Genomic DNA, 25,588 nt, shown 5'->3' with positions numbered 1-25,588 from the left:
TGTAAGCACATTTTTTGTATTGTCTTCAGTGTTAAAACTTGTATATATGTTTTTAAAATGTGCATTAAAATGAACGATGGTATAAATCAAATGTCTCTCATTGTTCAGTGATGTGAATAAGACAATAATCACTGCAAACCAGCAATAACCCAGAGAGGAAATATATTTGATGTTTTTATTAATATTTGGACACATGCCTCATGAAGTATACTGTTCTAAAATGATTTGAATTAAAGTGTATAGAGATGTGACTACGATGTTGCATGATGCATACTGTGGATATTATGATACAGATGTTATGTCATCACTGCAGAAATGACAAATGAAATTGAGATGCTGTCCTTAAAAGTGCAGAAACAATAATTATAACTAATAATTGTCATACTGGCTGCGGTCCATTCAGATGTGCGTAGTGCAGGTCTTGGTATTGTGCATGCTGGGGTAGAACTGAGTCTATTGCAGGACAAGCAAGGTGTAATTAAACAATAATGGCTGCATTTGACTCAAGTGTACTGATATACTGTTACCCATGCTGACATAGTGACATGGCTTGATGGGACACTTGAATTTGAGTCATTTTTAATTCATGTTATTAGTTGCACTTGGAATGATAAGTCAAACATATTTCCTGTATGAGGAAGAGGTTAGAGGTTTCATTCTTGGGCCTGTGTCACTACTCAGAATGACCTGATTAATATATAGACCTTTTTCACAGCAGATATTTTGACATGCCATTACACGAAAACCACACATAATAATAGCACAAATAGTGGCTGCACCATACTAGACACAGGTCTAACAGGTGTTTCTACAGGTGTATACTGGTTGTTGCCACAGATGTTGACCTAATACTAGTATTTAAGTAGCGGTGTGACAGTAGAAAGTGGTGGCCAGCACACATCTCAAAATGTGTATTAAGTACCAATACAGAAATGTCAAAATACATAAAATGTAAAAGTACTGCATATATTATTATATATGACATCATTAGATTATTAATAGTGAAGCATCAGTGTTAGAGCAGCATGTTACTGTTGCTGTCAAATAAATGTGGAGTAGAAAGTACAATATTTCCCTCTGAGATGTAGAAAGTAGCATCACATGGAAATACTGCAGTGAAGTACAAGTACCTCAAAATTGTGCTTGAACACAGTAAATGTATTGTTACTTTCCACCACTGCATGAAACCATGGATTACTTTTGTGGTGAAACTGACGTAAGTCCCGCCCATAGCACGTTGAGCCAATGGGAAGACGTGACAGCGCGGCCGACTATTGACCGTCGTCCTCTGTATCCGTCCACTGACTGTTTGAGGTAAGCTGCTGTTGCACAGAAAACTCGATATAAAAACGTCACGTTGGTCTGCTTTTACACTTCTCACTACGTATAAAAGCTCATTCTGCTCTTTGACTGATGTAACAATTCACAGAAGCGACTGACTGTCTTCTAAACTGGCTGGGAGCATATTCAAATCGAGACAAACAAACTGGCAAACAGTGCAGTGACTGTAGCTAGCAGACGTTATAAACGAATGAGGTGACGTAATGCTCCTCTGTCACACTTCAGTTCTATTATTTTATTGTTTCATGTCGGAAGTGCCACACAATAGTTTGATATCTCCCTCTTCTCTAACACTGGATGAATGTAATTACAGGACATTGGTGTTGTGTCAGTGATTTTTAATATGAAATTAGTGGCAAGGAAGAATAGTGGAGTTGGATGAACCCTAGTGATCCAGGGGTATAAGTTATACCCCTGGATCACTAGGGTTCATCCAATTATACGGTATAACTAAGATTGTGCATATACTATAAAATAATATCATAAATAATATGAGTCAAAAGTCTTATTATCTCCCCACCACCAAAACAAAGTATTTAGCTAGTTTTTAGCAAATTATATTTAAAAATGCTTGTGAAAATCAACTGCTTATGAAGTCAACACAACTACCTACACTGAAGTAACTGTCTCACAACTGTGTCTTTAAAATAACAACTTTCTAGGAAATGATAGACTAAAGCATCACGGTTTTACTGTCAACATGAAGGTGTAAATGCTAATTCAAAGCCAGGACAGAAATGATGGATAGTATTGGTTTCATTTGATATGTTTCTATTTTATTGGCTTTTAAGTAGTAAATAATAAAATCTTCTAATATTACTAAAATCCCCAAATTCCCAGATGAACATACGTGATACATGATCAGTAGTAGCTGGGTCAATGACGAGTATTTTTTCATGAAAATCTGATTATATACAGGAAAACAAACATAAACTAAAATGTGGAATAAATATAATCCACTTTAGCAACGCAACACTGTGTTTTGTAACAGATTTTACATGGTAAAAAATGGTTGTTTTTAGAATATGGCCTGCTCAATATTAACTAAATGAAAAATGAAATAATTAAGTGCACTTAAATACACTGTAGGTGATTTTGTGGTTACACCATTTGACATTTTCAGGAGCATTCAGTCTTACTTTAAAATGTACTTCTTTTTTTTATAGATTTATTTTTAGGCATTTGTTTGCCTTTATTTGACAGTTGATGGTGTAGAGGCCAACAGAGAAGAGGTACAGAGGGGGGAACGACCTGTAGCAAAGATCCCTTGCCTTGGCTGGCAGCTACAAAAACACATACATGATAAAATCACTGAATAGAATATCTAAAGAGAGCCAGTTAAGCCAACTTTTCAGTGAGTAAACACAGTTGCTCCTCAGGCAACTTGTTCCAAAGTTCAAGCTCAGCTTTTATCTTCCTTGCGATGGCAGACAGCTTGTCAGTAGATCTGCACCTTGTAGTGTGGAGGGACTAAATCATATCTAGACATTTGTCTTTTGGAAGAGTTTGAAAAGAGTTGTGTCTGCTACAGAGAGGTGAGTACTGTGTGTGTGTGTGTGTGTGTGTGTGTGTGTGTGTGTGTGTGTGTGTGTGTGTGTGTGTCAGATAGTATAACAGACAGAGTAGTAAATATGTGTGCTGACTGTGCAAGTGAGATATTCTTCAGAGTCATAATGAGCTCTAGTAAAGTGACATTTTAATCATGTTGGCTGTTCATTTACTGTTAGTGTCTGTATCGTCTGATTAGATTGACCATATACAGCACAAGACAATACAGCAGAACTGCACTGATCATGTGGAAAATGACAGAACTGTTTATATTAGTAGTACAGTTCATGTTGACTGCTCACCATGAATGTCTGATGGATAAATGCACATGTGTTAGCTTGTATCCACATTGCTAACACTCTCCATCCTTTTAAATTCAAAGTGTTGTATAATCATGTATATGTATATTTATAACGGTAGAAATATAAAAGATCAAATAACTTCAAGGTGAACCAGACCAATATTACGAAATCAATGAAATAAGTGATAAATATAACATAAAATTGAGAAACCAAATTACAATAACTCTCGTGTTCACAGGTTTGTGCGATGCAGTACTGCAGTACACGGGGCGGGGTCCGAGGATGGGACTTCAGAGACGTGCTGTTTTCGGGTTTCGCTCCAGACGGGGGGATGTTCATGCCGGAGAGCTTGCCTGTGCTGAGCCCTGACACCCTGAGGAGCTGGAGGGGGCTGTCCTACACCAAACTGGTGGTGGAGGTCGCCTCCATGTTCATCCCCTCTCAGCTGATCCCCAGACAAGACCTGGAGGGTGAGCTGAAGAAAACATTCCCTTTCATTGTAACATGTCATATAGGTATAAATATGCATAATTAAACAGACACGGGTATGCTCCTTTAATATTTAAGGAGAACATTATGCAAAGAAGGGGAAAAGTATTCCACAGGAAGAAAATTATCTTTATTTCTGTCCCAGCCCTGGTGAGTGCAGCCCTGTCTGGATTCTCAGTGCCTGAGGTGGTCACAGTGGCCCGGCTGAAGGATGGTCTGTCAGTCCTGGAGCTCTTCCATGGAGAGACCCTGGCCTTTAAGGACCTGGCTATGACCTGCACTGTGCGCTTCCTTGACTATTTCCTGCAGAAGGAGAAGCGCAAGGCCACTGTCCTTGTAGGTAAGGGGGAAAAAACACCCATAATGCAACATGATGACAGTAAGGGGTTTATGAAACCTTTTTGTATGTGGTTGTGTAAATACTGGACAAATCAATATACAGTACAGTGAGTGGTACAGCAGAATAGACATGCAACAATTCCAACATATTACCTTCAAACATCTATGTTTCCTCTGTTCAGCTGTCATGTTTCTAATAGAGGGGAAAGTTCATGTCTCACAGCCAGTGTCACAAAACTGATAAAAGACACAAGTTCAAACATCTTGACTTTTACCTGCAGAGAATCATTGACCTCATCATGTGCTGCTGGGTAGGAAAACTGCTGACAGCACACACACTCATATGTGTGACAGGTCAATAAAAAATACATCCACTGTGTTATTGGGTTGTAAATTGTCTTTTTAACCCTAAACCTGCTAGTGGTCAGTTACACAATAAAGTCTCAAGTTGTCCCTGGTTAGATTTATAAAAGTGACTTTGTTAGACTCATAAAGAAAAGAAATGGCTATTGATACCACCATAGGTTAAAAAAAGGAGATTAGATTCATTTTGTCATTGCACACAGTATCAGTACTATGAAATACTGTTATCACTCTACCAGACAATGCAAACCATAGTAAAAGTAAATGTAGAGATATGAAGTGATAGAGCAAAAACATGAGAAAGTAGTATTACAGCCTGAAGAGATTTCTATATATTGGTCTGAAGGCAAGGATCACATGTACTCCCCCAAATTTGGTGATCAAGTGTCCCGAAGCACCAAACCTTCCTCTAAGCCATGAGACTACACAGAGTAGAAGAACTGATATCATAGATTCTGATGTTCTGAATCTAATCACTCAGATCTTTCCTCTCCAGGTACATCAGGAGACACCGGCGGCTCAGCCATCCAGAGCGCTAAAGGTCTGTCTGGGTTAGATGTGGTGGTGGTCTACCCCCGAGGACGCATCACTCCAGTCCAAGAGAAACACATGATCACCTGCCTGCAAGATAACGTCTACGTGTTCGCAGGTAAAGCTGAAGATGCTAAAGGACTAGTGGCTGTTCTTCAACCAAAAAACAATGATTCACCATCCAACATGTGTGTCTGCTGATCTGTGTCCACAGCGGACGGCAGCTCAGACGACATCGATCAGCCTCTGCGCCACCTGTTTGCAGACCAGGACCTGGTTCAGTCTGCAGGCCTCATGAGCCTCAACTCAGTCAACTGGTCTAGAGTCATGATCCAGCTGGCTCACTTCATCTATGCTTACCTGCAGCTCAGCGGTGTGGAGCAGGCCCCGGACAACGCCCCCTTGCCTGAGTTGGAGGTGGTGGTGCCCACTGGGGGGGCGGGGAACATCGCAGGTAGGTTGAATACCGCTGGGAGGGAATTGGATTAAAGAAAGACTCCACCAAAAATCAGTCTTTTGAGCGGTTTCTGTGGATGTTCTGGTGCTTCTTTTTGCCAGTTGAATACAAACTGATCACATCCACCAAAGGACCGAGGTGCAAACATTTCAGAGCCGCTTTTCAAACCTACAGAGCTTTTTTATTTAGTGCTCAAAATCCAGATTTTGGAGTATTCCTTTAAGTACAATAAATAGGGAGCATTTCTTTATCTGTGGCCTTCAGAAAAAACAGTTTTTATTTTCATCTATTTTATTTAGAGCGCTGCTGATACTGGATGTTTGGGGCTGATACTGATATTATGGAGTCAAAAGTTTCCTATATTGATATATTGGCCAATAATATTATACGTACAGAATATATAGATAAATACACATTTTTTTGGAATGATCCCTCAAATGTAATGAAGGTATGAGAAAAGATGCAAAACTAAACAAAAACAACCTATGCATATATTAAATTTGAATTAAGAAAAAGGGTCAGATGTACATAAAATACTGCCTGTGTTACTTTGAATAATAAAAAAACAATATATTGGCACATATCAGACAACATATTAACCAATACAGATATATCTGTGATAGCTATATCAGTCGGGTTCCAAATTTATTTATTAATATATTTTCATATATCATTTTTATTGCCAGTATTGATTATTGTAGCAATTTTTGCGATTAATTTACTCAAACAATCAAATATTCATCTTTGGTTTCTTGGGTGTGTGTGTGTGTGTGTGTGTCTCAGCTGGCTACGTTGTAAAGCAGATGGGGTTACCCCTGAAGCTGGTGGCCATGGTGAATGCTAATGACATCGTGCATCGAACCGTCACCACTGGAGACTTTTCCATGGCAGCTGATGTCACACAAACACTGGCCCCTGCTATAGACATCCAGGTAAGATTATTAAGGTCATTTAAATTATGACATCCACACATAGACGTTTTTGTTAAGATTTCTTGTGTGCGTCTGTCACACTGCTTGATGTTTGGACCTGCAGGACCCGTACAACATGGAGCGAGTGTTCTGGCTGCTGCTGGGAAAAGACAGCACTGCAGTGAAGAACATGATGGAGGAGTTTCAGAATTCACATAAACATTCTCTGCCTGAAAATCACCACAAACTGGTACCAGTCATTCAACGATCACTGCACCCATACATCCATACAGCTTCTTCTTTTTGTGTTTAAGATACTTTAATGATATGTCCCTCTTGTTTTCATAGTTGTCCCACGTTTTGTCTACTGGAACAGTGAATGATGAAGGCATCCTGGACACCATGAAGAGATGCTGGGAGGAAAACCAGTATGTGCTGTGTCCTCACACAGCTGTGGCTGTATGGCATCACTACAACTGTCCTCACAGCCCTGGACTCAACAGGTCAAACTTACTGTATTCACATTCACACAAGGTGTCAAAAACAAAATGAAAAGGGTGATTTGTCTTTGTCTTATTCTTGTAGTTTTGACATAATTTCTTCTACTTAAGATAATATTGTTAAAGGGAACATATGTTCATTTTCAGCTCTGCCTTTGCATTGGGTGAGTGAGCTTTATTTACTGTGGCAAAGGTCTCATCCAAACTCCTACTTTTATTGCAGGTGTTACATTGCCACAGCATCTCCAGCCAAGTTTCAGGCAGCAGTGCAGAGGGCTGGATTGACCTTTGACCTACCGGAGGCAGTGCAGGCGTTGGATAAGTTGGCAACACGTTATGAGAACCTGGAACGGAGCCCGAACTGGTGCAAAGACTGGGAGGATAGACTGAGAGAGAAAATCCAGTGTGTGAGCTCAGCCAGGAGAAAAACAGAGTGATTTACAGATGAGTGTTTGTATCAAACTGGAATATAGAGTTTGACTTCAGGAACCCTGATAGGACATTAAACATACTCTACACATGGCTGAGGTCAGGTGATTGGCAGATTATCCTTGATCTATGCACTTCCTTATCTAGCTTAAGTAAATCATGTTGATGGGAAAGGCCGTTTGTCTTTGATGGACTTCGGTCTGAACTGTCAGAAACTTAACTTTGTGTTTTTACTGTTATATCATTCACCACAAACCAATCAGCTGTTCACAATGTTCAATCTTTGTCCACAACTTTAACATGAATGCAACAAAAATGTATGTTAAAGAATAAAAACAAGCCATATCTATGTGTTAATTTGTCTCAAAAATAATAAAAAGACCAATTTTTAAAAAATGTAATGGTCTCAACACAAACTACTATGTCTATGCAAGTCCACACAGATAAAAGGCCTGCTGATTTAAAGGACAACTGCAGTTTCATTTTCATACATTTTCACACAGAAGGAGGACTGTGGATTTAGTCCTCCATCACTTACATTGTAAGCGCATTATGAAGAGATCTTGAAAATGTCATAATCATATCATATTACACTTGTGCAGTAACTGGTTTCTACCGCGGGGTGGCGCCCAGCTCATATAAGCCACATGTATTAATAAGACTGGTTGCATTCACTGATTTTGCATTCACCATGTCTAATAGACATTTAAATGATTATTTTTTAGAGAAGTTGACTTGAGGTCATTGCAATTCTTTACTTAGATATATTCCAATAAACTGAATATGAATATTGCAATATCATTTTATGTGTTGTATGATATTTTTTAAGGTATTTTTACAGTGTGAACTTCTGTCTACTGTCTTGGTTATTTAAAAAAAGAAAAAGGAGTAAAAGTTTAAAAAAATAAAAAGTATGTCTGCTCCACATTGCCAGAGGGAGAACATCTGCCCAACCAGTGACGAAAGACTCCACAGACGAAATTCTGTGTTTTCCGAGCATCCTTGAATGCACCACGAGGTTTGACAGCTAGACAGCCAAAACATGGCGGCTGCTAGCTAGAGCACCTAGTCGACAGGGTACCTTCGTCTTTTATTGTTATTGACAACAGTCAGGAAATACACACGGGTCCGGTAAGGATTCACGGACGGTAAACGGCTGTGGAGAATTTTTTTGGCCTTTTCATGTTTTCACGCAGCAGCTCTCCGGTATGCAAAGGCGGTTTGTGAGGCACGGCAGACGGCGGCAGACAGGAGAGAAGTGACGGGGGACTGTGTATGCGTGGTTTCCTCACCTGCTCCGTCGATATGCTGCACAGGTAAGACACCGTCCCACCCTGTTACATGTTAGGCTAGTGTCTGTGCATTTCAGCGTCCGGTGACACGTAGCTCCAGGCTAATTATAACCGGGACTCAGGGAAAAAAAAGAAAAATGAAGCGAGAGTTGCTGGTTGTCAATAAAAGATAAAGGGCAATTTACTTTAGGTGTCGACCTCTACTGAAAGATTAGGACAGACAGACTTAACATGGAGCTTATATTCTGACCTATAAGCTCTTAGTATTGTCTCTATTACGTACTGTATCATGAGAAAAAAGGCCTTTGTTTGTAATGTCAAATAAACAGTCAGTTTAATGAAGTGGCTGTCACAGCATCCTTTGTTATGGTCTGCACTGCTCTGTACTCACTGTGGGATTATGGCTCCATCCAGGGCAGATTCATACACAGTCATAATACCCCATTAACTAATATTCATACCCTCTGAGACAAAAGACAGCCTGACAAAGGAAAGGGACTGTGGTAGTAGCTTGAAAGCAAAGTGCATTGATAAGTCCCAGGATCAGCAGGCTCCATCACTGTGAAGTGCAAGTTTGGCACGTTATCATCCATTAATCAGTTCATTACTTCCTTAGTCTACAAGCTCTCTGAAATAATGTCAAAAGCCTGTTATTATGTGATGTCTTCAAATGCCCCATCAGCAGTCCAGAATGTCAAAGATATGCAGTTTTCTGTCACGTATCACACATAAAATCTTAAATTTCACATTGAAGAAGCTGCAATCAGCAAATGTTTTGCATTGTTCCTTTTTTTAAAATGGCTAAAATGGTTATTTAGTCACCAGAATAGCTTATTGATTTTCTGCTGGTGTACTAATCGATTAATGGACAGCTCCAGAGTTGCTGGGACATCAGGAGAAGTCTGTGAACCATCCATAAAGATCTGCACAGTTCACCAACACTTCGCATCTGATCTGCAGCAACAAATAAACCCAAGGTGATTCAAAATGTAACTGCTGCCAGTGAAGTGTTGAAAGCTCAGGATGTATGTATGTCATTACTTTTATTCTGATATCTTTTCATCTTAAAGCTCCTCAGCTATTTATGGAGTAGCTATGACTTATTGACACATGGTTTCTGAATCTTCTATATAACAAAGTTGACCGTTGTGAGTGTGAGCTGCTGAAGGGCTCATTTGACTATCACACTGCTGAGAGAGAGAGAGAGAGAGAGAGAGAGAGAGAGAGAGAGAGAGAGAGAGAGAGAGCACGCTAGCATGTGACTCTGCTATCTGTCTGTATGTCTTTGTTGGTAGTGACTCGGCTGCAGGAGTGTGTGGGAACCTGCTGCCATTTAATGCCACATGTTGTTTGTCATCACCCAAGTTGAACTGTTTAAAGGTGCAGTGTGTAGAATGGCAGGATGGAATATAATAAAGTATGTTTTAATTACTGATATTATCAGCTGATATTGGCTTATCACAGATGTTTTGGTATCAGCTGTCTGATATGGGCTGATTTTTTTTAAGATATACAGGCAACATTTATGTATATTTGATCCTTTTTAAATACATACATAATAACTTCCCTGTGAAGATTACTGTGTCAATGCATTGATGTCATTTTTATAATTGTGGTTGTGATTGTTGGTCAGGACAAAATAACATTTAAGAATGTTACCTTGGACTTTGGAAAACAGTGATTGACATGTTTGACCTTTTACTGATTTTTTAGAACAAGTGACTGATGATGAGAAGATAAATGTGAGAGTAATTGATGATGAGAATATCTACCTAGGTATAATACAGTGTAAGGGTTAGGTAACATGATGATATACAGCATGAGTTGACATTTATTTGCCACTCCTTCATTTTACCATACTGTTTGTAAAGTGGTAGCTCTGGTCATCTCCAGGCTATTGTTGACAATGACTGCTTTATGGTGGTGCTATATTAATAGAATTGATCCCTTCTGTTGATTTGATCCATATTTCACACTACTGTGGACAACCAGTGTACAAAGTACAAGTATGGTTCTGTCTACCAAGCAGATTTCTATCCTTTCTTCTACTTTTCTGTCTCAAGCATGACTGAACCAGCAGACCAGCAAGGTGCCTGCAGGCTTTCTTTTCCTTCACAAACACATAAAGTCTGTCACAGCTGCCCAACACACTCAGTGGCGTCTGGGTGGAGACACACATTCCACAGCTAAATACCAAACATGCTGCGGGTTCCTATGAAGGGCCTGTTTGAGGGGATAGAGACAAGAAGCTGAGATTAATTTGTTTTCTTTGCCTCTCTGCAGGTAAACACAAGCATCTCTGTGCACCAGGCTTCCCTCACTCCTTCCTCACCCCCGCCCCATTTTGCTGATGATGTCCTCACCACCAGCGAAGCCCTCCGCCACCTCCCCCACTTCCGGGTCCCGGCTGAAGCCTTCGGAAGCCCTAGACTCTCTGTCCGTGTCTTCCCTCCTGTCTGGGGATTTAGATGACGATGGGGACGGAGGTAGAGAAGGGGATGAGGAAGGGTTGGGAGATCTAGAAGTGAACCCGTACGATGGTTTGCCCTTTTCTTCACGTTACTACGCCCTGCTGGAAGAGAGGCGGAAGTTTCCCATATGGAGGTTCAGACAGAGTCTGCTGGAGAACCTGGAGAACAACAATATGGTGCTGATCAGTGCACCCAGTGGAGCTGGAAAAAGCACCCAGGTAAACAGGGACCAAGGGTGACACAAGTCTGATAAAAAAGGGTGTATTTATACAGGAGAAGCTCTAAAAATGAACCTTTTTTAATCTTTAATTGACAACGTTTGTTATAAATATGGAAAGCTCAACATGACTTAAACACTTATAGCCATGTTTAATATTTCCATTATAATTTAGTACTGATACAAATTACTGCTTATTTCAACACAAATGAGTGTCACTTTTTTATTTCTATAAAACCATTTTTTCATGCAACTCCATAAACTAGTGCTAGCTTTTAACACAAACTGCCACATGTGTGCAAGAGCCTTGAATACAATGTAAAATTATTTTAAATTTAATCAATTTAAATCAGGCAACATCTGATTTAAAAATACAACACTAAAATTTGGTTCAACAAACGCAATTGTATTTATTTTTATTGATTAAGTTAAGATTTATTTGGCAGGGACAGTACACGTCTATCAACATTATACTTCACACCGCAATGTAAATGTGTCAGAGATAGCCAAGAGACTAGTTTACATCTGTAGTCCCTGAGTTGGTCAACTGCACAATAAAAAATAAGTGAAAATAAATAAATAAACATTACGGTCAGAACTTTATATTCAATGGATTCTGCTATGCCCGAAAGAGCTCTGTCAACTGCAACTGAAGAAAATACAAGCAAAGAAAATCATACATGCTACATTTAATGAAAAATTCATAATTAAAACACAAAAGTAAATTAAGCAACATATTCAGCAATTTGATAACACATTGGTGACATAAGGCTATAAATGCAAAAAATCATACACAAAACAAAAGAATGAAGTTCTAAGTATAACTGAAATTAAATTGAATGCTGATGATTAATAACAATGATAATAATAATAATTATAATAATGATATAATGTCTCTCTAAAATATGTGTTGTCTTTATTTGAGGTATATTTTTTAATTTGGTTGTGTTTATTTATGTGCATGTTTCTTTAAGTTGCAGTGTGTTGATGTCTTTGGGCCACCATACTTTTCTGTTGCATTGAGGTTTAATGAAGGTTGAATAAGTTGTTATAATTGTAAATAGCAGTATATTTGCATTTATATTCACATGTATTTTCCAGATGAGAGTTACTAAACACATACAGTACTCTCTTTTTATAGCGGGTGTGTCATTGTGTGTCGGGCCTTTCCCTGTGATGACCTGGTTATCAATCTACCTGCTGCTCAACCACACACACCCCCCACACACACACACACCCTCAGGCTAATGAATGGCTACACTAAACCACTCCAGTAGATTTACACTGTCCCGCTGTAACCTGAACGCTCATTTCATCTAGAAACACCCTGGTCTCTCCTTTCCAGCTTATTCCTGTTTACCTGTACAGTTAATACTACTGTCAGGTGCTTCTAAAGAAAAGAAAACACTTTCTCCTGCTTGCATCTTTTTCTCTCTGCAGACACACACAGTATGATTACAGCTGGTGTCAGGTTTCTGTCACTTTGACCTTTGCACCTATAACTGTTGGCTGTATGTAATGTGGATATTTCTCTGCTTGTGTGCTCTCACTTTCTCAAACCGCACCCTGCATCTCTCTGTGTCCTGCTCATTACTTCTAATACAAGTTTGATTAAATATTTATCCAAGGGCTATGTTAATTTGTTCACTCCCACTCATCCGTATATGGCATTTAAGTTGCCTGTTAATTTATTATTGGAGCATATACTCACCTTTATTACTGAGTCATGTGAATAAAAAGCATTGAGCTAATGGCTAATGCTCTATTCATCACACGTCTGAAAAAAGACAGGAACTTTGATTCAATACTGTTATGATATGGTCCATTTGTATTTTATAGCTGATAGATTTTGTTGCAGATTTAAAGGTACCTTGTGGGATGTTGGAGAATAATGCAAGTGCCAAGAAACATGGCTAGCAAACAAGGTGAAAAGGAAATACATTCTTCACATTTGTCAGGCCTTAAGGATACACCGAATGTGTTTTAGTAAGAATTACTGAATGCAAACAGACACTTTATTTACTAGAAAACGCCACAGGGAACCTTTAATCTTGGGATTTGTATTTACCACAAACTGCACAGTTAGCATTGTGATGACACTACCTTAATTGACTTTCTTTTGGGTTTTGTCATCTTTTTAAGCTTCACTAATTACTATTTTTTATTTTAATAGGTCAAATAATTACATGTAATGCGAAAGAGGTTTCTCTCAGTGACAAAGTGACCCTTGTAGCCTGTGTTAGCTCACATTTACTGTGTCTTCACTTTTTATCAATATCATTTTCAGCATTAGCTAACAGTTAGCATTAGCTGTTTTCAACCACTAAGCGCTAATAAACCCACTGTACACTACCTGCTTAGCATGTACCAAACAGTAAACAGTTAGCAACCAGCTGAACGCTGTGGAGCATTTAATAGTCAGGTATTAATGGAGAACAAACCGAGCTAACAGGAGAGTGAATAATGAACTGTTAAATGTGTCAGTGTTCACCGGCTGGTTGCTAACTGTTTCCTAAGCAGGTAGCGTATAATGGGTTTATTAGAGCTTGTTGGTTGAAAACTGCTAAATGCTAACTGCTTATCACACACCAAACAGCTAACAGTTAGCAACCAGAGTGAATGTTGGACTTAATGACCAAAAATGTAGGTGTGTAAATAGGCACCTCTTTACTAACATGATTGACATTCCCACTTAAAGGATAATTGGTGTTTTTCGGGTTATTGTGGATGTCTTCTGCCCCCCAAGCAGCTGATACAACTTAAAGCAAATTCTAGTCAGTTTAGTATGCTCATTTTTGAGATTGGTGTCAGGCTCAACTGAACAGTCTTTAACACTCCTCTTTCTATTTTACCTCCTTAGTGTGAGATGTTGATCTACTCAGAACTTCCACTTTGAAAAGCACATGAAAGCTGAGCATTATAAGTAGTAGGGAATGTCTAACACCCAGGGTAAAAGTGTTCCACCTATATTTTCAAGTAGTATATGTCCCCAGTATTATATTACTACTTCCCCCTGATGTTGACATGTCTTTCTTCTCTCCTACTCCTCCCTTGTCATCTCTGCAGGTGCCACAGTGGTGTGTGGAGTATGCTTTGTCCTATGAGTTCTCTCAGGGCCTGGTGTGCTGTTCTCAGCCCTATTCAGCAGCAGCAGTGAGTCTAGCTCTTCGTGTGGCTGATGAGATGGACCTCAGCCTGGGTCTGGAGGTGGGCTACAGGGTCTCTCATGATGACGGCTGTACCCCAGACACCTTGCTCAGGTTAGGATACATGCATCATACATGGACACTACATGATCATGATTTTCATTTTCAGTTGGATACAGTGGAAAACAGAAAGCAGTCTTTTCCCTTAATCATTCACAGGAGAGGTACATAAGCTATTGATCTGATGATGTGTTTTTTCATTACTCATGTTATGACATCACTCTTAACCCATTAATAGTCTTATGCAGTCAAAAGCTTTGTTCCTTATGTTAGTAACAACACATTTTTATTGAAGTGCCCGCAATTTTTAAAGTGTGAAGTGTGAATGTCCACTTCAACAAAAGTGCTCCTTAAACAGTCTGTATACATTTGTCTCATTTAAAGTGAAACAAAAGGTTTTTGTTTTTTTAATGGCACATTTGTTTTAATGGTTCAATGCATTGTGTAAAATCCACTTAATGTGACATTTTATATTTAACATAAACATGAAACATTTTTAAAGAAGAATATATAAAAGAAATACCGTAGTTCACTTTAGTTCATATAATGATAAGAAAAACATATATACAGTGCAGTTTTTGTAGAACTTGTAAGACTTGTTAATCTGTAATGGTGCAACAACAGGTTTTTTGCATTCATGACTTGTATTCATACACAAGGAAACAGATTGTTTTTTAAGATTCTCACACTTTCTTGTCATGATCTATATCTACAGTAGAATTGCCTCAGCATCTAAAATGAGTCCAGTCACCCGTGACTTAGCACTTGTAGCTATTCTTGTACATTTTAATGCGGAGACACCACTTCACTGGCCTTAATTATTAGACTGCAGTGGTCTTTGTCCACAGCTGTTACTGTGCTTAAAGCTGCTCTGGGGAGTTTTAAGTATTTAACATTTGCAAAGCCATTTTATTTCATTCTGGAATATTCAGTGTTCACTTGCTAATAGTTTTTTCATCACTTTACCGCCATCCATAAATCACAATAACAGTGTAAAACTATAGGCAGGAGGTATATTGCATAAATCACATGCTGGTCTATGTGCACAGCAGAGATCATAAAAACAGTGATCTGCCAGTGGTCAAACATTTGTTGAATCGTTATTAATAATATTAGCATTATCACCCTGAATCTACATCAGTAGTGACTGCCTTTTCATTGGAAAAAAAGTCAAACATTCATAATAATTTCAATAAACTTTTTTTTTTTTGCATACATTCATTTTTAAAAAAACTCCACATTGACATGGAAAGGTCTGGTTTTAAAAAGCACAGTGCTTCCTGAGGGTTCTTTGGATATCACAACTCAAAATGTGCTCAATAACCACTGAGTCATCCATTGCTTTATTTTGTAGCTGATTGCTGATCTGCATCATGTTTATTTGTCTTCTCTTCCCTGAAAGTAACAAAGATCACATCATTCACCGCTTTTATATGATAATGTTACCTGCTCTTTCTTTCACCTACAGCCACACCTTGATTCATTGTATTCTGTTTAGCTGCTGTTTGTTATCCAAGGTGGCAGTAAGAATTACAGCAGGGTAATTTACTGAAAACTGATCCCTGTGTCTCTGTTCCTGCACTCTCAAATAATGACATGAATAAATGTACATCCAGAAAGATTTTAGTCAAAATGCTCTAAATCTGTTCTTAAAATATCTATATTTTTCCTCATCTATATTTTCCTCTGTCTTCTCACAGGTTTGTCAGTGACACTCTCCTGCTAGAAGAAATGATGTCAGACCCTCTGCTACACCAGTATGGCGTTGTTGTCTTGGACGAGCTCCAGGAGCGCACCGTGCCCACAGATGTGCTTCTGGGTCTGCTGTGCGACGTCTGTCGCCAGAGGCCAGACAACTTCCGGGTGGTTCTCCTCACTCACCCGACACTAGCACCGTGTCTGGCTACCTTCTTGGGACCTTCTATCCCTCACCTGTCCCTTGACAACCTGCTCTCTGAACCCCCTACCAGAGGCGAAGAAGAGGGAGGCGAGGAGGAGGTAGACGAGGAGAGGAAAGCTGTGGAGGTGAACAAGGTGGAGACTCTGTACCGGGAGCTTTCTTCTGGGAAGGAACCCGTTGCCGCTGCCTGTCACATGGTGCTGGATCTGCACCGGAGGGGAGAGGAAGGAGATGTGATGGTGTTTCTGGCTAGTGCACAGGTACAAGTTTACTTATATACTTCGGAACATAGTATCTAGTTCTCTGAATATATATCCATGATAGCTAATCTGTCAGAAATGTACCTGGTGCTTCTGTTTACAGAGCATCCAAACAAACCCTGAGCTGACAGGATTCATTACCTCACACTGTTTTTATTAAGGAGAATGAAGAGGACAGTCCTGTACTGATGCTATTGTTGTAACAACAGAATAGTATCAACAGTCCGGCTACAACATGGTACAACTCAGTTAAAAGTAGAGTCAGTCATTCTCGAGAGATATTATTTATTTGAACTAAATACCCAAACAAATATGCATTCAGAAGGTCCGCCCTCCAAAATTATGGATGTGCATCACCATGGCAACAACTAAACGAGCAATATGGCAGAATTCAGAGTAGACACACCTCTACTCCTCTCACACATTATCAAAAATGGAAAATATATTACATCCAATGGGACCAAAACAGTCTTCGCCTCCCTGCAGTCTCCCAACTTCTCACTCAACCTGCATTCAGTGTCTCTGTCCACAGAAACAGTTTTAACTGAACCAAAACAGTTTGCATGTTGGTTCTAAAGGTTGAAATTGATAGCATTTGTATTTATTGATTCATTGATATGGTTAGTAAGTTCAAAAAACACATATACAGTGAGATATTTGTGTGATTTTTAAACAGCTGCCTGCTTAGATTCCGCTTTATTAAACGCGACAAAAACAAACTCGGAGCATAAAACAAATGTAAGTGGATTGATGCGCATCTCCTCGTATCTCCCATCCTCCACCATTCAATGGGTCCTCACACAGACAGCTGCTAAGAAGACTCTATCCTCTATCCTGCTGCTGATTTGTTAGAGTAGTGTTGTCCAAGCTGCTGTATTTACATGTCTATTTACAGAGCTAGAGCGTGTATGAAAACTAGATTTCTGCGGAATCACTGACTCTACCTTTAACAGAGACACAGTGAATGCATCATCCTGAGAAAGAAAGAAAAGTAAACCACCCTACCCAGATTCCTTTTATAGTCCGCACAGCTGTATCATCGTGGCCCCTGTTTCATTGGTAGGAGTCATGATGATCTCAATGTCCCCAAATGCAACATATGACACCATTATATACCTGATTTGACGTAAAAGCATACAGCATAATAAAGAGTCTAACATTAGTTAATAGATTTTGGTGATTTGCAGTGAAAACCTGTCTTGTTTTGTAGTGTTAACAAAGGAAAGCAACACTCATTCTGTGCTGTGCTGTTTGAGTTTCACCTCCTTTGTCTTATAGAGGAGCGAAACAAGGACACCTCAACCTGAGAGGCCTCTGGTGCATTGCAGGTGTCTGGTGTCCTGGTGCACACACACACACACACACACACACACACACACACGCATACTAGATTGGAATGAGATTGTGTACACTGTGGTGCCCCTCAAGAACTCAATAATGATCATAATGATATTAATAACTATAGCCTATTTACTTTTGATGATGTTATATGTATTAATAAATGTAGTTTGGTGTACCAGGTGTATATTGATTTGTTTATTATCATCTAAATTAGATTGGGTATAGTTGTTTTTATTGGTCTTCAATATGAAGCTCCACAGAGGATTTAATGTCAGTATAACATTAACAGTGTTCTCGTCAGATTTGTTGACAGTACCTTATATCAAAACAATCATGAACCATGTGGAAAAACAAATGAGGTCAGGAATTTTAATTTATCTCCATGGAAACACTTAGTCTTTAGTCTGTGTTAGAGTGCATTTTCCCCTTGTGGTCCAGCGCTCTTGCTCTAGGCTTGACGTGATGACAGTGAACACAACACAAAACGTATGACTGAGCTCTGTGAGGGTTCAGCAAGCCATTTGAACTGAATGGACATTTGGATTGAGTCCTACTGGCTCTGAGGCTGCCTCATGGATATTTGCTGACAGTGGAGGGTCAGTGTAATATGAATCACCTGAGCCTGTCACACTATAATAGAAAAAACACTTTATTGTTTCATGTTTGCTTTAGTTTTAAACACTTTCTCCTCATGTGACCTGCACTGTATCAAACTATGTCATGCATGTTAAACTCCCATTATGTCAACATCAGCACACCTGCTGCTCCTTGTCTCTCTGTCCGTCCTGGTTTCCATACACACACACACACAGTCTGGCGTGGCTGCGTGTGTTGGATTTGTAAGTCAAAGTCCTATCTGGTGATACAGATCTCTTCTGGTTAATCCTCAGTGAAGGACACACACACACACAAACACAGTGTATGTGGAGGGGTGGATTAAAACTTAGGCTCCATCTCTCTCTCTTCCCTTGTTTTCTGTAGGAAATAGAGGAGTGTGTGTCTTTACTGGAGAAGGAGTGTGTGGCTCTGAGTCCTCAGCTGGGTCCTCTCAGGATCCTCCCCCTGCACGCTGGCCTCGGTGAGCTGACCCAGCGGGTGTATGGGTCCGACCCTGAGGCTTCTAAGCTGAGGGAGAACGACAGCTCTGAGGGGGCGCACGGCTCGGTGCTGGGAGTCGGAGGCCCTGGGGTCAAGAGGAAGATCATCATCACTGATACCATTGCAGAGGCTTCCTTCTCCCTGCAGGCTATCCGTTATGTCATAGACACAGGCCTTCAGCTCAAAACTGTGAGTGTCCATTACTGATAGATTAGTTTAGTATCATTAGGAAGTGAAAAGGGTCTTTAATATACTAAACTTATATACTTGTTTAATAGATCTAAAATGTCACTGTATAATGAATCAATATATAATAGTATAACACTATTTAGTCTATATCAGGCCTATAATATTGCATATATGGATATATATGTGTACCTATGCCCCTACCTATACATACACACATACATACACTTCTATACATGTACGTAAATGCACCATATAACAATCATTACCTACGTAAACATGATACATAATATGATCAATACAATGTTATAACATGTCAGCACTTACTCCCACAAGATTTGATTGCATTTATTTTCTCTAATAACTGGCTGCTTGTTCATTTTGAATACAGTAGATACTAAATCAGGGAAAAATGCAACATTTATTGTGATAGACAAACAGTTATTTGATTAAAGGAGAACTCCACTGATTCCATATAAGCTTGTTTCCAGGTGTTAAGGAGTATTACTATCATAAAGCCTAGTGTCTATAGAAAGAGCTGAGTGAAATCTGATCAAGTGCTTCAAGTGATGTCATTTGAGTAAAAAGGGTGTGGTGTTAGAGAGACCTACATTAACATTGGCTACATTAACAGCTACTAGTCTGACACACCTGAAACAGTAAAGTGAATCATGTGGAGTTGCATTCTGGGTAATGAAAGTGTCAGATTTTGTCAGAGAAGAAGAATGTGTGAGTTTCTGCTGCATTGACTTCTGCTGCTTTTTTGCCTTTATGTTACAGGAGTGTTTTGATTGGTGGAGTTTTCTTTTTAAAGTGAAGCATGTAAAAATCTATTCTCATTCCTGACAGGATATGTGTGTTTATTTTGTGTCACAGGTTTACAATCCTCAGATTAGAGCAAACTCACAAGTTCTGAGGACTATCAGCAAAAACCAGGCTGACATGAGAACTGAAAGAGTCAATAGTCATCTTCCAGGTAGGTCAAAGGTCACTGCTGTCAGTCAGACTGGACATTACCTAACATAGTGACATTTATTTCATCTGTCAGATTTCACTTAAAGCACATACATTCAGGATTTCTCTCTAATTCAGATTTTGGTGTTTTCATAGTCAAGGATACTTTGAGTTATTTTGACATAATGTATGCAACCACACTTCATTTTTTCTGTAGTGTAATTCCACTGATGTTCCTATCCATTGCATCGATGCTGTCCAGATTCTGTCCATACACAATTTTGGAAAAATAAAACAACAAAAAAACTAACTAATGGCTAAAAATGGAAATGTACAACTATGTGACTGTCATGTGTGTTTATTTCTTATTGTTGTCTTTAGGGCTGTGTTTGCGTCTTTATCCTCAGTCTGTGTATGATGAGGGGATGGGGGAGTCTCACTGTCCGGGGGTGGCGGAGGAGAACCTCAGTCACCTGGTTCTGTTGCTCAAGAGACTTGATATTGCTGACATGGGACAGTGCAAGTTCCTGGACAGACCAGGTAACCTTATCAACTAACAACTCAAGTATAGAAAATATATTCATAAGGTTAAAGTAAGAATAAATATGTGTTCTGAGTTTGACATACCACAGAAAAGTGTGTTGCTAACCACCCTGCCAAATTTGAATGATTTAAAAAAAATCACCAAATATATGAAATTAGGCTTCAAAGTTGTGTAAAACTTGAGTGCCCGCCAAGTTCACTGAAACCCCGCCCCCTACCAAGTGTCACCTGCCAATCAAAGTCACCACCTCTACCAGAAACATGGACGCTACGTCTGAGAGCTTTCTGCTGCTAGATCAGCGGCTAACTCGGCAGCTAACTGGCTAACTGTAGACTGTAGTAGTAGTAGTGTGCCTGAATGTATTTATACCTCTACAGCAGCAGGGTTTGTGAAGCCTAGCTCCACAATTCAAATCTAAATGATTGAAATGCTTTTTACACCTTTTTTAGAAATACATTTATGACCTATGTAATGTGTTTAGAAGAAAATGTCTGAATTCACTTTACACGGTCTTTAAGGTAGAGCTGTCAGGTGTCTCTATTGTTTGTCTCTCTTGTGGCTTCAACAGACCATGATCATCGTCTGAAAAAAAAACATTTCTTCTTCTTTCTCTCTCCTTCTCTCCTCCACATTTATTCTTCCCTCCCTCCCTCCCTCCCTCCCTCCCAGCCCCCGAGGCTCTAATGCAGGCCCTGGAGGACCTGGACTACCTGGCAGGACTGGATGACGATGGTAACTTATCAGAGGTGGGCATCATAATGTCAGAGCTGCCGCTGGAGCCGTCTCTAGCTAAATCCCTGATCGCTGCCTGCGAGTACGACTGCGTGGATGAGCTGCTCACCATAGCTGCCATGCTCACAGGTAGAAAAAAAGATGAGAGATGCACAATAAGCAGACAACACATTTTTGAGTGGAAGAGGACTTTCATTTGCTTTAAAGAAAATAAGCATCTGGTGTGTGATATTTGTCTTCTTTTAGCTCCACCCTGCTTCATGATAGTGGAGCCCAGCAGAGAGGAAGCTGCTGTCACTCACTGGAGACCTCTTATGCACACAGAGGGAGATCACATGACTCTCATTAATATCTATAAAGCCTACATGGAACGTATGTACACTGCTGCCCTCATCATATACATACATTGTTAAGTACATGGTTCCTACTGATGGTGAAATATATTGAATTCAGTCATTTAACTGGATCATATATGTCATATAATAACAAGGATGAATACAGTGATTATAATGATCTGAACAAAATGATCAAAGCTTTCATCTACATACAGTAACATGATACATGAGTTATTAAAAAGTCTAGCTGTGATCATTACAGATAATCAGGACGAGATTTGGTGCACAACGAACTTCCTCAACCACGCCGCCCTACGATTGGCTGTGGTGATCAGGGCGGAGCTGCTGGAGGTGATGCAGCGAATCGAGCTCCCTGTTTCGCCTCCCGCTTTCGGTTGCCAGGACAACTGCACCAACATCAAGCGTGCTCTCATCTCAGGCTTCTTCCTCAAAGTAAACATCCTGCTTTAACATCAGACTATAACACCTCATCCTACGTTTTCCTGCTGTTAACTGTTAGAAATGTTCCTCTCTTCCTCAGGTGGCTCATGATGTGGACGGCTCAGGTAACTACCTCCTGCTAACTCATCGCCACGTGGCTCACCTGCATCCCTTCTCCTCCTACCTGTGTCGCCAGCCCTGTCCTGACCCCCCCAGCTGGGTCCTCTACCACGAATTCACCATCTCCCGCGACAACTGCATCCGCATCGCTTCAGAAGTGCATCCTCAGATGTGAGTCACACTGTGAAATTCATGCAGAATCCTGCAGGGCCCTACTGATGGTTCCTATATCTCAACATGTCACTATAGAAGGGACTGGGCCTTTGCTGTTGCGGCCCCTTAGCTGTGGAAGTCCCTGCCTGGAGATCTCAGGCAGGAACACTCAGTGTCATCTGTGAAATCTCTTTCAGGCTCACTTTTTCTTACTGTTGGTATTTGTTGTGTTATTCATTTATTGTATATAGTCTTTATTTTTGTTTTGGATCTGTTTTTACTGTAAAGCACTTTACTTTGTTTGAAAGGTGCTATATAAATTAAGTTATTATTATTATTTTAACTTTAGACAGAGTCAGACTAGCTGTTTCCCTCCACTTCCAGTCTTTATGCTAAGCTCGGCTAATTGCATCCTGGCTCCCTGGCTCTCTCTGTACTTGAATATACAGACATGAGGTTTATAGTAGAATAGTAGAACTGCAATAATTAGTTCATTAATCAATGAGTCCATTGACAAAAATTTATTTTCCAACTATTTTGATAATCTGTCATTTTGAGTCATTTTTAAGATAAAAATGATCAAATGTTCTGGTTCCAGCTTCTTAATTATGAATATTTTCTGGTTTCTGTAGTCTTCTATTATTGTATTGTTGTGGACTGTTGATGGGGACACATCAAGACATTTCCCAGTAGCATTGGGAAACAATGGTGGAGAATTTTGACCATTGTGTGATATTTTATTGATTGAACTAATCAAAAAAATAGTTGATGGATTGGTTAATAATGAAGCTAATTAGTATTTACACCTTGTATTGATATCTCTTGCAAAAAAAAAGCCAACAAGCATATTTTCCAAAATGTTGAACTGTTCCTTTAATGACTGCAGCGTCTAAAACTTCAAGAATTTCCATTATGGCTTTTTTTTGTTTAGATTTTGTTTGTTTTTTGTAAAGAGTATGTTTTGGGGCAGTTTTTTCCTTTATGTGCCAGTAGATGGCATAGAAGCTGTCAGGAAACAGGAAGAGAGAGAGAAAAGGGAATGACCTGCAATAAACCAGGGACGTTACAGTAATGTGGCATGATCAGTAACCTCTTGGCTACCAGGGTGCTCCATTATGTCTTTTTTTTATCTCTAAGTGTGACCCTCTCCCTCTCTCTCTCTCTCTCTCTCTCTCTCTCTCTCTCTCTCTCTCTCTCTCTCTCTCTCTCTCTCTCTCTCTCTCTCTCCCCCTGTGCAGGCTGGTGGAGCTCGCCCCTCAGTACTACCTGGGCAACCTGCCAGCGAGTGATGGCAAAGAGCTGCTGATGGAGCTGAGGCAGAGTCTGGAGCCTCAGACGTACGATCAGGACGGAGTGTCGGACGCACGCAGCCGGACTCACAAAGACGGAGATGCAGACGGTCAGCCCAGCACTGAGCTCTGCGTTGTCCAATGAGACGAGACGAAAAGAAGAGACGCAGCATCTCAGGAGAAGACACTAAAGACACACACACACACACACACACACACACACACACACACACACACACACACACACACACACACACACCGCTGTCACTTTATTGCTTGATCTGAGATTGGGTACTTTGTATGAAGTCTCATCTGAAAAATTGAATCATTATTGATGTGTGATTTCAAATGACTGACAGTTAATACTATAAAACACAATTGTACAGTAATATAAATATACAAACCTCTTCATTTTCTCCATGTTTGCTTGTGCTATTGACTTATTTATGAAATTATTTAAATTTCAATGACTTTTCAATGTTTGAATACGTTATTTTTTATCTGAAATGAGGGATTTCTGTTTGTCTGTTTCAGTAATTCTACAATAAAATGTAAATTGTCTGTAACACAACAAAAGTGGGAAAAGTGAAGGAGAAATTGAACCTTTTGAAGTGTATTTCTTTTGTAAGGACACACTACAATGAGCTGACACACTGTTATTGAATGGATGACCTTTGACATCTATGCATATTTACAGACTGATGACGGACTGACGGCTTCTCAGGGCTCACTGTGATCTGCAGCAGTGATGCACAGAGCTTCTATTTTCTTCTTTTTTATACTATTTGTATAAAGTTTGAGTTTCCTGCTTAGATCATTCTGCTTATTGTTTTCTCTGACTTTTAGTGTCAATAATGAAACATCTTTGTGTAAAGTGGATTCTTATCTTCCTATTTAATAGGATCTTTCTGTCAATACAGTATGAGATTCAAATTAAAGTGTGTTTTTTCATGTTGGTTGTATATCAGCTGACTCATTTTTCACTTTCCTTCATTTTTGTACTCACAGATTTATTGCAGGTGCTGGTATTGGGTGGTAGAGTAATATATATATATATATACACTGAAACAAACTGTTTTAATGATCAAAGACGCATTTATTTTATTTTATCTTATCAATTTAATAATCCATTCTGTGTGGCTCAGCAGCCCAAAGTCTCGCGGCCCTTCTGGTATTTGCCCGGTCTGCCAGATAACCAGTCCATCACTGCCCAGCAGATGTCTTCAAATAATTAAACCTCATGTACTTAAAGGGTCACTCCACTAATTTATTGCACTATAAATTATATTGGTTGACTTGTCAGAGCCACATTTTTAAAAAGAGCAAAACCAAAATCAGAGGGAGATGTACTGGTAAATAAATGAATGGCACGCATAAAGGTTTAAAGTGTAAGAGAGCAATGGACAAGTAAAATAGAAGAAAAGCTGACTGAGCTGTAAAGAGAATAAATATCTATATCACCTCCACCTGTAGTCCACATTAACCACACCTCTCCCTGGACTTTGTTTTTATTTTTATTTATTTTTCTTTCTTTGCATTTTCAACATAAATTACACAGAATATATAAAGTGAAAGCAGCTGGTTGTAGTCCATGTTTGTTCGTTCTGGCCCTTCCTGACAAGCTGCAAGTTATCATTATTATTGTTGTTGTTGTCTATTTACACATCACACAGTTACAGAGCAACAATATCATTCATTTAGAATAGTGGTTGTCTCTGCCTGGTGAATGTAAGTTCAATATTCACTCTCCTTTTAGCTCTATTTTGGGTCTCCACCAGCACATCTTTTAATTTGGTTTATTTGGATTGAAACAGTGATGTGCAGTCAGGGGCAGCAAGG

The 25,588-nt window shown here is 39.5% G+C and overlaps 2 protein-coding genes across 3 annotated transcripts; both read left to right on the top strand.

Annotated features, from left to right (window-relative positions):
- Window positions 1-1,273: 1,273 nt before the first annotated feature.
- On the top strand, window positions 1,274-7,753 carry thnsl2 (threonine synthase-like 2). 2 transcript variants are annotated; one of them, XM_053339939.1, is made up of 9 exons: window positions 1,274-1,314; window positions 3,430-3,661; window positions 3,826-4,020; window positions 4,879-5,031; window positions 5,128-5,367; window positions 6,154-6,302; window positions 6,406-6,531; window positions 6,630-6,784; window positions 7,005-7,753. In XM_053339939.1, exons 2-9 carry the CDS (start codon window positions 3,439-3,441, stop codon window positions 7,216-7,218), a joined length of 1,455 nt encoding a protein of 484 aa, XP_053195914.1. In that variant the 5' UTR covers window positions 1,274-1,314; window positions 3,430-3,438; the 3' UTR covers window positions 7,219-7,753. The 2 variants fall into 2 exon arrangements, with proteins under 2 accessions (XP_053195914.1, XP_053195915.1); XM_053339940.1 differs by lacking the exon at window positions 1,274-1,314 and adding an exon at window positions 2,790-2,876.
- A 508-nt stretch (window positions 7,754-8,261) lies between these two features.
- On the top strand, window positions 8,262-23,990 carry dqx1 (DEAQ box RNA-dependent ATPase 1). Its single transcript, XM_053340342.1, has 12 exons — window positions 8,262-8,526; window positions 10,786-11,191; window positions 14,257-14,450; window positions 16,097-16,556; window positions 18,879-19,184; window positions 20,058-20,157; window positions 20,517-20,675; window positions 21,349-21,540; window positions 21,658-21,783; window positions 22,009-22,199; window positions 22,288-22,478; window positions 23,699-23,990. Exons 2-12 carry the CDS (start codon window positions 10,853-10,855, stop codon window positions 23,892-23,894), a joined length of 2,454 nt encoding a protein of 817 aa, XP_053196317.1. The 5' UTR covers window positions 8,262-8,526; window positions 10,786-10,852; the 3' UTR covers window positions 23,895-23,990.
- The last annotated feature ends 1,598 nt before the right edge of the window (window positions 23,991-25,588 follow it).

Source organism: Scomber japonicus, chromosome 19 (genome assembly GCF_027409825.1).
Source record: "Scomber japonicus isolate fScoJap1 chromosome 19, fScoJap1.pri, whole genome shotgun sequence".
Taxonomy (NCBI): Eukaryota; Metazoa; Chordata; class Actinopteri; order Scombriformes; family Scombridae; genus Scomber; species Scomber japonicus.
The sequence above is the reverse complement of the archived record's forward strand: the minus strand, read 5'-3'. Positions and strand labels throughout refer to the sequence as shown.